The sequence below is a fragment of the Odontesthes bonariensis genome, chromosome 5, assembly GCF_027942865.1.
Source record: "Odontesthes bonariensis isolate fOdoBon6 chromosome 5, fOdoBon6.hap1, whole genome shotgun sequence".
Classification (NCBI taxonomy): Eukaryota; Metazoa; Chordata; class Actinopteri; order Atheriniformes; family Atherinopsidae; genus Odontesthes; species Odontesthes bonariensis.
Window position 1 is genome coordinate 36,930,946 of NC_134510.1, and position 14,581 is coordinate 36,945,526.

The window sequence follows — 14,581 nt, forward strand, 5'->3', positions numbered from 1 at the left end:
GGCACTTCCAGCAGAAACTGATCTGCTGACCTCAGAGCTCTACCAGGACTGTTCAAAGCTCAGATAAATACGATGGGGCGAGGCCGTTAAAGGGGAACTGCGGTATTTTCAACATTAAGCCTCTTTTCTGAGTCGTCTGCAATGTTTTAGAACCCCCCTCACCGCTTTTTTGATGTTTACTGCTGTCTCCGGTATTTGCCTAATTTTGATTCTTCTCAACCTGCTTCAGAACGGCAAGTCATGCGCATGTCTAGAAAGGTCCGTAAAAGCACAATAAACGTCCGTTTTCAAAATAATCAACTCTCCGGAGTGGTTACTGGTGTGCACTGGTAATCCAAATCAAATTTCGTGGCGAAAAGTTGCTTCTGTTATGTCTGTTGGTGTTGGTTAAAAGACGGGCAGCAGCGTTCTGCACCAGCTGAAGGCGGCTGAGAGAAGACTGGGAGACGCCCACATAAAGCGCATTGCAACAGTCTGACCTTGAACTTATTAGGGCATGGATGGCTTTCTCAAGGTCATGACCACTTAAAAACATTTTAACTTTGGCCAGGAGACGCAGCTGGAAAAAACTAGTCCTGACGACATTGTTAATCTGTTTGTCCGACCTCAGATCAAAGGTCAAAGGTCACTCCCAGATTTCTGACAGTTGAACTAAGCTTTCAAGACAAGGTGCCAAAGCCAGCCGTCACAGTGTCCCCAAACACAATGCTTTCAGTTCTGTCATCATTTAAATGAAGAACATTTTGGGCCAAAATTATTGACTGATATTGAGTTGAACTCTATGGAGGAGAAAATCTTGCATCAGATTAGCTTTTATCAGAGATTTGGTTTAATTGCTCTACATGCACTGGAAAAAATGCCCCTCCAAAAATAAGTAAAAAAACAACAAATACAAGACGTTTTTGTTTGAAATAAGCAAAGAAATCTGCCAATGGAACTAGTGAAAATCGGCTTGTCAAGATTTCTTGAAATAAGATGTGATATTTAGGACTTTTGAGGTAAAAGTGATCTTGAAATTAGCTTAAAAAGCTTGTTTCATATGATATGTGACTCAAAACAATTTGTTTTCAAGACTTTTTCATTTAACAAGATATTCCAGATGTATTGTCTTCAAACAAGTCCCTATATCTGGCTGAAATGGTGCTTGTTAGGCAGTTGTGTCTTATATTAAGTGTAATGAGATATTTTGACTAGAAATGAGAGAAACATACTTGGTAAGACTTAGATTTTTTCCAGTGTGTGGTGGTATAAGCACTTATTTTCCAACCAGCCTCTCTGATGTTAACCCATTGAATGAAGATGGCATGATCCGTCTTTCTTTGTTTGATTATATTTCCTTTATTCAGCCAAGAAGATCCTGAGAAACAATGTGTTTTCTTGCAGTGAGTCCTGGTCAAAATGGCCGCATAAAACGAACGTAAACACATAAAAGACTGTTTTAAATGTTAGCACAATGAAAATGACTTAGCAAAGAGAGACAGGACTATACCAACTAAGTGATTTGCATCTCAGCTGTTAGGCCCCTTGTTCGCTCTCTTGGATGGATTTATTAGCTCAAGGCAAGAGGCATATCAATCAGTTTGCCAATTACAGGCGGAGAAAGGGTCCCTGTTAGAGTCATTAAATCACCCAAAACAGAAACGCTGCAACATGTAGGGCTTGTAATATTTTATTGATTAGATTTATAGACAAATGAAGCATTATAAAAACATCAATCCCTTGTGTTACAGAAGCTATTTATCTTGTCTGCGCCTCTCACGCTGGCATGAGAGCAGCGTCCTGCAGGGTTTTCTGAGTCAACATTAGTTTAATAACTGCTCCTGTTCTGTGGCAAACATTTATTTTCTTTAGCTCAGCGCTATCTGAATATCCTGAATGCTTTTTTATCTTAACATAATGCTTTCTCCAGCCCCAGCCCCCCTAACCCAACCCTAACCATCACAGCTGAATGCCTTCATAACCTGTTAAACTCTGACCATGAAGCCAAGTTTTGACCCTCAACAGTCCATTTAAACTCAGGGACCATTTAGTCCCCATAAATCATGTTAGAGCCCACAAGTTTGGACCCCTATACACGTCGAATAAGTCGAAATAGAGTTTCAGAAAAGGAGGATGTTCCATGTGAAATCGTTTGCTGAGAGTTTCTTCTTTGCCTGTTGCTCCAGCTGCTCATTTGTGCAAAGTCTGTTAAAGCTTAACAGAAGCCGATCTCTGCTAAACGTCCTCCACCTGCCATGATGCCATTACTTTTTATTTTAAACATATATTTATTGTTTTTTCATGTTAATATAACAACATCCAACAATTTAAACATCCAAAACATATGGCAGTAAAGAAAATAATAGTTAAATGATTAAAAAAGATACAATAAACTGCAGTAATTAGACAGCAAATTACTGTGCAATGAATGTGAAATAATGAAAATAATAAAAATAAATAAGGAAATAAACATATATAAATACAAATAATAATAGTAATAATAATAAATAAAAAAAGTTTTCAAAATGTAGGTTACATCTTCCCAAATTCTTCTCAAATTTTATTTTTTATCCGTGATGAAGTTATTCTCATTGCTATTTTATTGATGACTCTCTTAATATGTGATGCAGTTGCTATTGTGAAGCACTTTGGTCAGCTGAGGTTGTTTTAATGTGCTATATAAATACATTTTGAATTGAATTGATTTGAATTCCCACCAACAAATTAAATCATTTTCATGAACTCATTCTCCCAGAAATATCCTCCAAATATCATAAAATTCAGAATCCCTCTTTCTAACAATATAGGTCAGTTTCTCAAGAGCCAAACTCTTAATGATAAGTTATTTAACCAGTGGGTAAAAGAGGGGCAACCAACATTCTTCCAGCATATACAGCGTTTGGCCTTGCAATAAACAAGATAAAGAACAGTCATCTGGATAAATGCATAAAATACATACCTGAGGGCATAAAGGTATATCTGAGAGATATACTTTAACACTGAGCTCCAAAAATAGATCAAGTATATTAGGATCAAATTTATTTAATTGCACAGCAGAGATATATGTTCGCATCCAATTAAATTGTATCATTCTCAATCAAGTGTTGATGGTTTGTACGGAAACCCAGAGTGGACGTAGTACGTATGAACTCTTTTCTGATGGTTTTCTCGAGATAACGAGTTAATTATCTCGTTATCTCGAGAAAACCATCAAAAAAAAGTTCATTCGTACCACGTCCGCTCTGGGCTTCCGTAGGTTTGAGTATAGTTTGAGTATTTTTAAACATATTTCACTCCATTCAATGAGTGTAACATCTTCTCGTAGGTCTCGTATCCATTGCTGTCTCTTCTGATCAGAGTTTTCCTGCCATTGGTTTTTGATGCCATTACTTTTATGTCAGACCGTGTGTTGGGTTTATGAAACTGTTGGTCGCCACATCAGATCGGGACTGAAACCAGCCCAGATAAAAATCCAAGGTTCAGACCTGAAAGTAGTCCTGGACTGTTAAAACCACTGAGCTCTGCAAAAGAAACCAAACTTGTGAGGATTACATCTCCGTACTTCACAGGATTCCCTTCCGTTTGCTCTCTGTCCGTCTGTATATCTGTATATCTGTGAGTGTTCGCTCAGAGCGCAGCGCCTGGGTAAATATCAAACTCCACGATGCAATCCAGAGTCCAGACAAAGACTTCAGTTGTGTACGCTGTGACTCAAACAGCTGTTGCATCTGTTGGCAGAACAGTTTGCTGCTGGAAAGACGGGAGTAAGGTGTACACTGGAAAAAATGCCCCTCCAAAAATGAGTAAAAAAACAACAAATACTTGAAATGAGCAAAAAAAATCTGCCAATGGAACTAGTGAAAATCGGCTTGTCAAGATTTCTTGAAATAAGATGTGATATTTTAGCCTAGAAATGTAGACGCCCCTAGCGACCGCAAATTGAATTTGCTCCCGGGCGCAGTCTAGTCAGTTGTGGTCGTTTTGCGAGGCTGAAAATCGAAACTTAATCAGGCCAATCAAATCGTGAGGAGCGGGGTCGGAGGCCGGGCTACCTAGTGACGACAGAGGTGCGACGTTTCAGTGTGTAGAGAGAGGTTAACAATGGCTGCGCCCAGCGAACAAGCTTTCGATTTGGCTTTGGCAGCGACTCTGGAAGATTTAAATATACATTTTTCTTTGCGAGATGAACGAATAACTGCTCAAGTTTTTCTTGAAAAAAAAGGACGTTTTGCCCACCGGGTACGGTAAAAGTTTAATTTACCAGCTTGCTCCGTCGGTGGGACGACGCTCTGATTGGTTGTTGCGCCATCCTATTGCGTGGCGTTGAGTGCAGAGGCAACTTAACAGACAACCGTTTATCCCGCCCACACTGCTATCCAGCTTCACTAGACCCCTGTACAGCTTTTTGCTGTACGGGTCTGGCTTGCTAGGCTAGTGATATTTTTTGAGATAAAAGTGATCTTGAAATTAGCTTAAAAACCTCTTCAAATGAAAGAAAAAAGCTTGTTTCATATGAAATCCGACTCAAAACAATTTGTTTTCAAGACTTTTTCATTTAACAAGATATTCCAGATGTATTGTCTTCAAACAAGTCCCTATATCTGGCTGAAATGGTACTTGTTAGGCAGTTGTGTCTTATATTAAGTGTAATGAGATATTTTGACGAGAAATGAGACAAATATACTTGGTAAGACTTTGATTTTTTCCAGTGTAGTGATTCTGCTTTAGTGCAGTTTTAGCTAGCCACTGCAGCAGTTCTCCAGGATCACACGGAAACTCTCCCATAGAAAGGACAGAGTTGAGCAGCCTTTGCATTGATAATTAAAGCAGTTGGGTTATGATGCAAAGCTGCTCTTTTCCCTCTGCCTGATAACCTTAATCACTCTGGTTTGATTGTTAATACAGTTCTGGTTCAGCTCTCTCACAGGATTAAGCCACAACAACTGTGAAAGTTATTGATGTGAAACATCAGTCTGTGGTGCAGCTTTACAGTTTATCCACTGGTTGTTTTCCCTCCGTGTCAGTCAGTTCACTGATGGATCCCTTGTTCCCAACTCCTTTTCTTCTTCCTCCCTGCAGATCTTTTCAAGTACAGGCTGATCAATTGTAAGCTAGTCAACAGCACGTTCCTGCACAACAAGGAGGGCTGCCTGCTCAGCGACGTAGGCGATGAAAACAATGCCTACATGGTCTACTTCGTCAGCTTCCTGGGTACCTTGGCAGTGTTGCCTGGCAACATAGTGTCTGCTCTGCTCATGGACAAGATCGGAAGGTTGAGGATGCTAGGTAGGATCTGTGTTGTGACAAGGGAGGAGAACGGGAATATGTATTGATGTGCAGCAGTTGCTTTGGACCATGTTTGATATGTAAACTATTCCTTCTCACTTGCAAACTAATTGGATATTGAGTCCTATTACCTCTGAGCACAGGATTAATGAAGTGGTAGTTGATCTGAGAGAAATTGACATGACATTCACATGATTAAAGGGATAGTTTGCCTATTTTGACATGAAGCTGTATGACATCCCATATCAGCAACATCATTTCTGAACATCTTCTTACCCCCTGCTGCGTCCTGTGAGCAGAGTTCCAGCCTCGTTTTGGCGTTGATGAAGGTAGTCCGGCTAGTTGGCTGGGGTTTAAAAAATAAAGCGTTTTGCTTCTCAAAACAGTATGCGTTCAACAGAGTAAAACATTTGCATCACAAAATCGTTCATCCAGGAAAAAGTCAGACCTCACTTCGCTTGGCCCTATTTTCTCTCCCTTTGTATCACTGCCTGCTGTCGACAGCCGCATCAAAAACGCGGGCAAAACGCTTTATTTTTTAAACCCCAGCCAACTAGCCGGACTACCTTCGTCAACGCCAAAACGAGGCTGGAACTCTGCTCACAGGACGCAGCAGGGGGTAAGTCAATGTTTATAAATGATGTTGCTAATATGGGATGTCATACAGCTTCATGTCAAAAGAGGCGAACTATCCCTTTAAGAGAGAAGGCGGTCAAAGAAAAGAGTTTGAAATGTGCAGTCCTGTCCAATAAAAATCTTGAACCGCCCCTAATTTCCTTTTTATTTTGTTTCCAAGGAGCCGGACAAGGGATGAACCAGTGTTCATAACTTAGCAAAGAAGCCATTTTTAATTTTGTTCCCAGCAGCCTGTCACAGAGACACATAATTTGTTCCCATATCTTTAGTTGCATCTCTGAAAAACAGCAAAGATATCACAGTTTGACAGACAGAAAATTCACGTTTGAGATATATTATCTCTGAAAAACAGCTTCATAGTTTCAACTTTTTTGTACATTTACGTTTAAAACTGCTTTCAGTTACCAAAAGAGTCAAATCAATATAAGAAATTCAGTTTAAAAAGAAAATCCTAATCCCAAAAAAATGAACGTTATCACGTCTAAAAGTAGAAAAAAACAGGCAATAATAAGAATTATATGTTATTCAACATCAAGAAAAAGTCATTGAGATTCAATTTAAAGCTTAAAAAAGGAATATAAGATATAATCTAATGACTAATTATGGAACAGTGAATATAAATTACATGATTAAACTGTTTTATGCCACCAGAAATGAATAATCTAGAAGTTCTTTGTGGGTTTTAGACTGGAATTAAGATTTGTTCCCATTTCTTTAGCTGCATGTGTGAAAAACAGCAAAGATAACACAGTGTGACAGACAGAAAACAGGATTTCTGCAGCAACAAGGTGATTCCCAAAGAGCTGTGAGCTGAAAACTTGGCATATCTCAGCATGGTGTGCAGCGTGTCCTTAAAACATTTGAGGAAACTGGACAAGTGGAGGACAAAAGAAGAAGTGTCAGGCCTAAAGAACTATCAATAACCACTAATTAACTTTCAAGCTCATTAGAAGTGTAAAAACTCATCATGTTTGCACGTGTTTCTATAAATTTCCTCCCTTATTTCCTGTTTTTCTTGGTCAAATTGAAAGAAATGAGGAATGGCTCAAGAGTTGCGCAGTACAGTGCTTTAAAGGTTGGTCTCTAATCCAGATGTTTCCAGTTTTATATTTAATTAGATTACCTTGTAAAAGAGCCAGATTGATAAAATAAATGACCAAAAATGTGTTTTTTTTGCAGTAGACGATAGAAAAATCAGCTGAATAGCAGAATAAAATAAAAATCTTTTAGGCGGAGCAGCAGTTTGGACCCTAACCCCTCCCTGGCATGCACTGATGACCCTGCTTCTTCATGACTCACTCTCTTCTCCCTCTGTATCCACAGCCGGCTCCAGCGTGATCTCTTGCATCAGCTGTTTCTTCCTGTCTTTTGGCAACAGCGAGTCGGCCATGATCGCTCTGCTCTGCCTGTTCGGTGGAATTAGCATCGCCTCCTGGAACTCTCTGGACGTGCTGACCGTTGAGCTCTACCCCTCCGACAAAAGGTGGGTTATTTAGGCGAGCTCTGACGTGCTGAATCACGTGCTAAATTATGTCACGAGAGTTCCCCCGTGATGATTGGCTGGCTCACGGGGACGGATGACATTGTGGGGGTGAATTTTTGGAGCATTTATGCTACCGAATGTCTTTAACCCTGATTTAAAACACAACTTAATTTCTGAAAAGGGACATTTTTGTCCCCTTTTAAAATGACCTAAAAACCTCATATGTTCATATTTTTTTCCACTTTTTTTTTCATAAACCTTTTATTCCACTTCAGTTCTGATCATAACTACCAAGTTAATTGTAAAATTGAAAATATTTTGTCACGAACACCGAAGACTCAGAAACTGAAACAAGAATTCAGTTGAACGTGCAGCATAAATGTGTCTTTGGTGTCTCCGGTTGTCAGAGGTCAGCGTGCATTTGATTTTAGGAGATTTGGCTCCACCTTGTGGTTATTGTGAGTCTCTGCATCCTCTTCACATAATTAGTTTCTGCAGAGGTTCTGATGCCACTTTGAAAATAACCAAATGGAAAAAAGGATTACATTTTTTTGTACAACTTGTTTTATTTTTAGGTAAATTTCATATAAAGGAAATGGACTGACAGTAAACCAAATTTTACACTTTTTTTTAAAGAACTATATCAATACAGCACCGACATCAATGGTTTAGAAATGCCTAAGGCTTTAAAAACAAACTTTATTTTGGAAAAAGTTTTATTTAAATGATGTTTTTCTCTACAGTGATGCATTTTTTATGCATGATGTTTCTATACAACAGATGGAGAACTGACTTTATCTCTCTTCTCTCCACAGAACCACAGCCTTCGGTTTCCTTAATGCTCTCTGTAAGTTAGCGGCCGTGCTGGGCATCAGCATCTTCACCTCCTTCGTGGGTATAACCAAGGCGGTGCCCATCATGTTCGCCTCGGGGGCGCTGGCGGTAGGCAGCTTTCTGGCCCTTAAACTACCGGAGACGCGGGGCCAGGTGCTGAAATAGTGTGGAGCCGACGGCTTTCCAGGAGGCAGAAGAGTTTTTTTTGCCACACTGTGAACGAACAGCTCAAGAGCCCCCCCACATCCTGCCCTCTAAACCCCCCCACAGACGATGATGACACAGCAAATTTGTTTGGAAAAAGAAAACCATCATGATATCAGATTAATCCTAAACAGGTCACGCAGAATTGGAGCGAAACACAAAACGTACGTAAATCATCAGATTTTGTCCTCTTCAGAGTTAAGGCAAGTTTATTTGTATAGCACAATTCAACTACAAGGTGATTCAAAGTGCTTTACAGGTACATTAAAACAGTAGAAATGAAAAGCACGATTTAAATTTTAAACAAAAAAGAAAGAAATAAGAACAATAGATAAAATCAGGAGTTAAAATGTGATTAAGTTTTGAAACTCAAGCTTCAGATTTGGAGCTTTATCCAAATGCAGCTGAAAATAGGTGTGTCTTCAGCCTGGAGTTAAACACATATGGGGTCGGAGGTCAGCTGGATGGGGGCTCTTGATAGTTAGCCATACAAATAGACTCATAGAAATTAACACTAGCCATTGTTGCAGAGTTTTCTGTATTCACCTCCATTCTTCTGAGCAAACTCAACTCAACTTTAAAGTCTTGAGGGCTTTTGCTGTCGTTGGACTCAAAAATGCAACAATTTCCGCCTTGATTTGAAGCATTTTTGACTTTTTGGGGTTAAACCCCCCCACGCCCCCCCCAAAAAAATCGTCCTCATTTGTTTCCTGTCTCCTGAGATCTTGTGTTGGTGTACAGACTAACTGCCATTTTGTAGGTTATAGAACATTCCGGGTTTGCTTCTGTTATCGCTGTGATTTGGAGATTCAACAAGCCCCACGCTCCCTTTATTACATCGGTTTTATATCATGCCTGAACAGCCGCGACGCCATCAGAAAACGCTCCAGGCTGTCGCGTGCGTGTCCATGTGAAGCACAACCATTTTGCGGCGCGAATGGCCCCCCCCCCGAACATTTCGTCGACGTGACGAAAATGTTCAGAATCTCACTCTCAATCATCATTCCAGTCACGCTGTGCACCCCTTTTTTGTGAGAAATGCCTTTTTCTTCTCCTAAAAGACTTACAGTATGTTTGTGTCTTGTATGTTTTGAAGGATGTTATGCATGTCACAGAGTATGTACCGTATGTAACTGAGAGTGCAACATGTAAACGGCATTTGGGACTTGTTACATTTGCTCATCTGTTAACTCTTAATGGAACCGCTGTTATGTTTTGACGCCCGCAGAAGACAGAACGGCGCATGTTCTGCAGTTGGTGATACTTTTGAACTCCTGCAGACCTAAACTCGCGGTTCTTAGAGCACACGGCACAAGAGGGTCGCAAAATTCAAAATGTTTATTTGCTGTTTTTTTGTACGCAGGAAGGAAATAATCAGACGGTGAAAAGAGGCTGCACTTTTTGTGTGAAATGAAAGTTTATATTAACGTGCTTCTTAGTGCAATATCGACACTTTATTTCTATTTATTTGTCCACAAATCCGATTTGATCTACAAGCACAACAAGACGTGTGAAAGATTAGAGCTCGATATTAGAGGAGTGGCTATAAGAACTGTTGCAAATGTGTTTTATTTATTTTAGGGCTGGGCAACGATTAAAATTTTTAATCTATTTAATCGCATGATTTCCCTGATTAATCGCGATTAATCGCATTTGTACGCAGAATCCAAAATTAATCCAAAAGTAGTGTATAGCTTTTAGCTTTTAGCTTTATTTTAAATGTGCTGCCATATGAATGAAAGTGCCATAACATTTGTTGTGCAAACACACTTTTAACATCAGCATCTTTCTGTAGTTTTTATGTAGAAGCCTCGCTCCACTGTCTGTTTCCTTGAATGACTTGCTGCTATCAGTTGTGTGTTTTGCCTTTAAGTTATATTTTAGACTGGAACTACTACGCTGAGAAGACAATTCAACTTGGCAGTAAATGGAGGAGTTTTTTTTTTTTAATTTATTTTGAAATACGTGCTTTTATGTTGAAATGAGTAAAACAGGAAGTAGCGCCGGTTAGCTCCGTGAGCTTCACACAGAGACCGAGGAGCACCTGTAACGGTGATGTTACCTGCTAGTTTATCTTTATTTTGCTGTAACTGTGTGAGTGTGATGCATTCAACAGACTTTAACAATAATAAAACCTGCGTTAATGCGCGATAAAATATCTATCGGCGTTAAATAATTAACACGTTAACGCGATAATAACGAGTTAGCTCGCCCAGCCCTAATTTATTTGTTTTTTTCTGATTTAGGGTCTTCAGGGCTGGTAACAGGTTGAACAGCCACGATTAACTGCATTTAAGAGAAGCTTATTGCACTCATGGTGGTACGAATTGGACGTGCAGTGAGAGCTTGTTCACTGGTGCTTTATGATGCAAAAGTAGCCAGATATGACATGAAATACACCACGGAGAACTCACTGCCAAGGGCTGACTGTTATATATTCCACACAGGAGACGGCACAGAGTGTCGGTGCAGGCTGACATGTTCACAATTGCATGGAAAAAGAAAACAAAACAATCACGCCAGATCAACAAAAAACTGCCATTTTGTAGGATAGCAGCCATATGTAGATTCAAGTCATTTGAATAAACGGACAAAACCGTTGCACTAAGCGTGCACTGACAGTCGCACGTGCACAATTCTGACAGCCCGGCGTTTAGCAAGAGCACAGCAACCAAAAATCTACAAAATGACAATTCTGTGAGTGCAATTGTGAACATCTGTGCTTGGAGATTTCAAACAGCCCTGCGCCAGGAAAGGGACCCTTTACGCTTCACCGTCTTGCTTTATCTCACACCGATTTAAAGGGATAGTTCGCCTCTTTTGACATGAAGCTGTATGACATCCCATGTTAGCAACATCATTTCTGAACATCTTCTTACCCCCTGCTGCGTCCTGTGAGCCGAGTTCCAGCCTCGTTTTGGTGTTGATGAAGGTAGTCCGGCTAGTTGGCTGGGGTTTAAAAAATAAAGCATTTCGCTTCTCAAAACAATATGCGTTCAAAAGAGTAAAACATTTGCATCACAAAATCGTTCTCCAGGAAAAAGTCAGACCTCACATCGCTTGGCCCTATTTTCTCTCCCTTCATATCAATGCGTACAGCCACCCAGGGGCGATTTTAGGATCTGGTCTTTAGGGGGGCCCAGCCCCCAGTGCTCACAGAGGCACATTATTTCTCACTAATTGAAGCGAACTAGTACATTTATAAATTTTGGAGCCGTATTAGTTTTGCTTTGAGTAGTGTTCCCCTACAACATTCAATTTTGACCTCTCCATTTCAAAAGACTGTGGCTTACAGAGAGATAACAGAGAGCCTGAGACAAATATTGAAGATAACTCAACATTTATTTTGGGAGTAAAGAGTTAAAACAAAAGCAAATGCTAGAAAATAAATAAAATGGTCACTAAAATAATGCATCCTTGAGCAAAAAAAAAGGTGTTTTTGCATAATATAATATTTTTAAAATGTGCTGATCCAGGGGGTGCTGAGCTATCTCACGGTGGTGCCTTGGCACCACTAAAAATACCCTAGCCTCACCCCTGCAGCCACCTAGCGATAGCCGCACCTATTACGGTGTTTGCTGCTCGGTCTGCTCGGTCTGCACAGCCCGTAGTGATATGAAGGGAGAGAAAATAGCACCAAGCGATTGTGAGGTCTGACTTTTTCCTGGAGAACGATTTTGTGATGCAAATGTATTACTCTTTTGAACGCATATTGTTTTGAGAAGCAAGACACTTTATTTTTTAAACCCCAGCCAACTAGCCGGAAGAAGGCCCAGAGACGAGTGCAGTGGAGGACAGTCATCGGTGGCCTATGCTCAGGCATGAGTAATGGGCCTAAGTAAGTAAGTAACTAGCCGGAGTACCTTCATCAACACCAAAACGAGGCTGGAACTCTGCTCACAGGACACAGCAGGGGGTAAGAAGATGTTCATAAATGATGTTGCTAATATGGGATGTCATACAGCTACATGTTAAAAGAGGCGAACTATCCCTTTAAACCTAGCGTCTGACCCGTTATCTACAAGTGTGCCATGCGTCCCACCTCTCATTGATTATTGCCAAATATTCACACAACATAGAGTTTACACATTATTCCATCCGTTATAGATATGAACATATGTAAATAAGATAAACTATAATGGAACTGATAAGCTTTCAAACCTTGTGGCCCCTCCGCTGACGCGATATTAAAGTCGGTTGTTGCCGTTTGGTCGTGTTAAACAAACCTTGATTTTCTCTCCACAACTCAAGGGTTCGAGAAAAAGGCTTCAGAGGGCAAATTTTAAAAAGATCCCTTTTTAAAAAGCACACGGACGGTATGTTAAAGTGCATCAACTGTTCGAATACTGAGAAAACTGGTGGATATCTAAGCGTTAGCTGCCCTATAATTGTGTCTGTTTTTCTTTATCAGCCATGAAAATAAGAACGATGTCAACATAACATTGTATTCGCTCGGCACAGGATGCTGTGAAAACACTCACGAGTCCAGGTTCAAATGTGTCTCTCATGGATGCATATCTTAGCTTCTGTTACAGGGTCTTTTGTATGATTAACTCGTTGTCTGAACAACAGTCAATTGTGAGCAAAAAGTTAACAAAGCAATAAGTGTTTGGATATTTGTCTCTTATGAAGCTATTTGGGAAAAAAACGAAGCACATTAAAACGCTGAGTGTTGGCTTAATAATGACACCGGACTAAACAGCTAACATTCGTGTGTAACCCTAAAACCACCCTAGGTCTTGAGGCTTCTGCATCACCATTGATCAAATGTAACAAAGAATTATCACCTTTGTCACTGTTCTGTGCTGTAGAAGCTGTAGTTGACTGTAAGTATAGAAACTGTGGAATCATAAATACGATAGAAAAAATCCCCCAAAAAAAGAAGTGTAAATGAACTTTGCTGTATGTTGTCTTTGATTTTGTGTATTTTGTAAATGAGAATGAGATATAAGTAAAAAAAACATCAATGTTAAATACCAGTTATGAACCATAGTTAGACTAAATGTTCTGTTTAAAAGGTGTGTGAGATTGTTTTCTTATATTTTCCCATTGTGGATTTTTGATTGGGTTCACACTTTGCTGTGACCCTTTGGAATCACAATGAATAACAAAGAACCATGAAGAATAAACGTGTGGAAAAAGATTGTTTTTTATTTGTTGTTATTGTTGATATCGCTGTTATCCGAGGTGGGACAGAAGTCTGGAATATTTAAGCCAGAAAAATAAATGAGGAGGGCAAAAAGAATCAAGATAAATTCGATTATCATTAATCAGTTAGAGGCTGTAACTCCATCTATGCTGCTCACACAAAATAATATGATTTAAAGAAGAAATGGGATCAAAACAGGAAGGGAAAGTGCACAACCACAAGATGCTAGTGAAAAGCTGATAATATCCTCAGAAATTGATGCAAATTAATCAATATTCGAGTTCATTGTTGAATGTTTTGGAACTAAAGCAGCAACTAAAAGGCTATCGTAGGGCTTTAGGGTGATCTGAATCACTCTGGAGAGGTGTTAGTCTGTTTAATTTGGAAATACAGTTCAGTTTGAGCCCACAAGAAAAGAAACGTAACACCTTTAATGGAGGCTCGAAGATGCTCCGAAGCTGCTCTGTTGCCTCCGGTTCTGGAGCAGCCCACTCTGATAAGATAATGTACATCAGTACAAATGTCCAAATTGTTACATATGTATAATTCAGTGTTGCGTGAGTTTTTATCCCAACTTACTGTTTACGTCTATCCTGATTTTATACTATTACAAGCAAATAAATCCTATCAAAATATTGTAACTGCACCAAAATACCAGAAACCAAATAATTCTACCAAATTCCTTTTTTAATACAAAGCTATTTGGAAATTAGGAAAGGAATCTGATTTAATAGATAGAAAGAATTGCATTATTATTGTTATTATTATTATTATTATTGTCATTATTATTATCATCATTATTATTATCATTATTATTATTATTGTTATTATGATTTATTATTATTGTTATTATGATTTATTATTATTATTATTATTTTAATTCTTATTAGTTAGCACCAGTAGCAGTAGGGTTTAGTTTTAGTATTATCTTGTAATAGTAATAGTAACCCTGGCAACGACCACACTCCTCACCACTTGGTGGCGGTATTGTCATTTGCCAAACATGTAAA

At 39.3% G+C, this 14,581-nt stretch overlaps 1 protein-coding gene across 2 annotated transcripts in view; it reads left to right on the forward strand.

Moving 5' to 3' along the window:
* Positions 1–11,314, forward strand: part of sv2a (synaptic vesicle glycoprotein 2A) — a 75,336-nt gene extending 64,022 nt beyond the window's left edge. For both annotated transcript variants that reach the window (XM_075466284.1, XM_075466282.1), the window contains exons 11-13: positions 5,059–5,265; positions 7,225–7,384; positions 8,200–11,314. In XM_075466284.1, the coding sequence (XP_075322399.1) occupies positions 5,059–5,265; positions 7,225–7,384; positions 8,200–8,383 (551 nt within the window). In that variant the 3' untranslated portion in view covers positions 8,384–11,314. The remainder of the gene's footprint in view (positions 1–5,058; positions 5,266–7,224; positions 7,385–8,199) is intronic.
* The last annotated feature ends 3,267 nt before the right edge of the window (positions 11,315–14,581 follow it).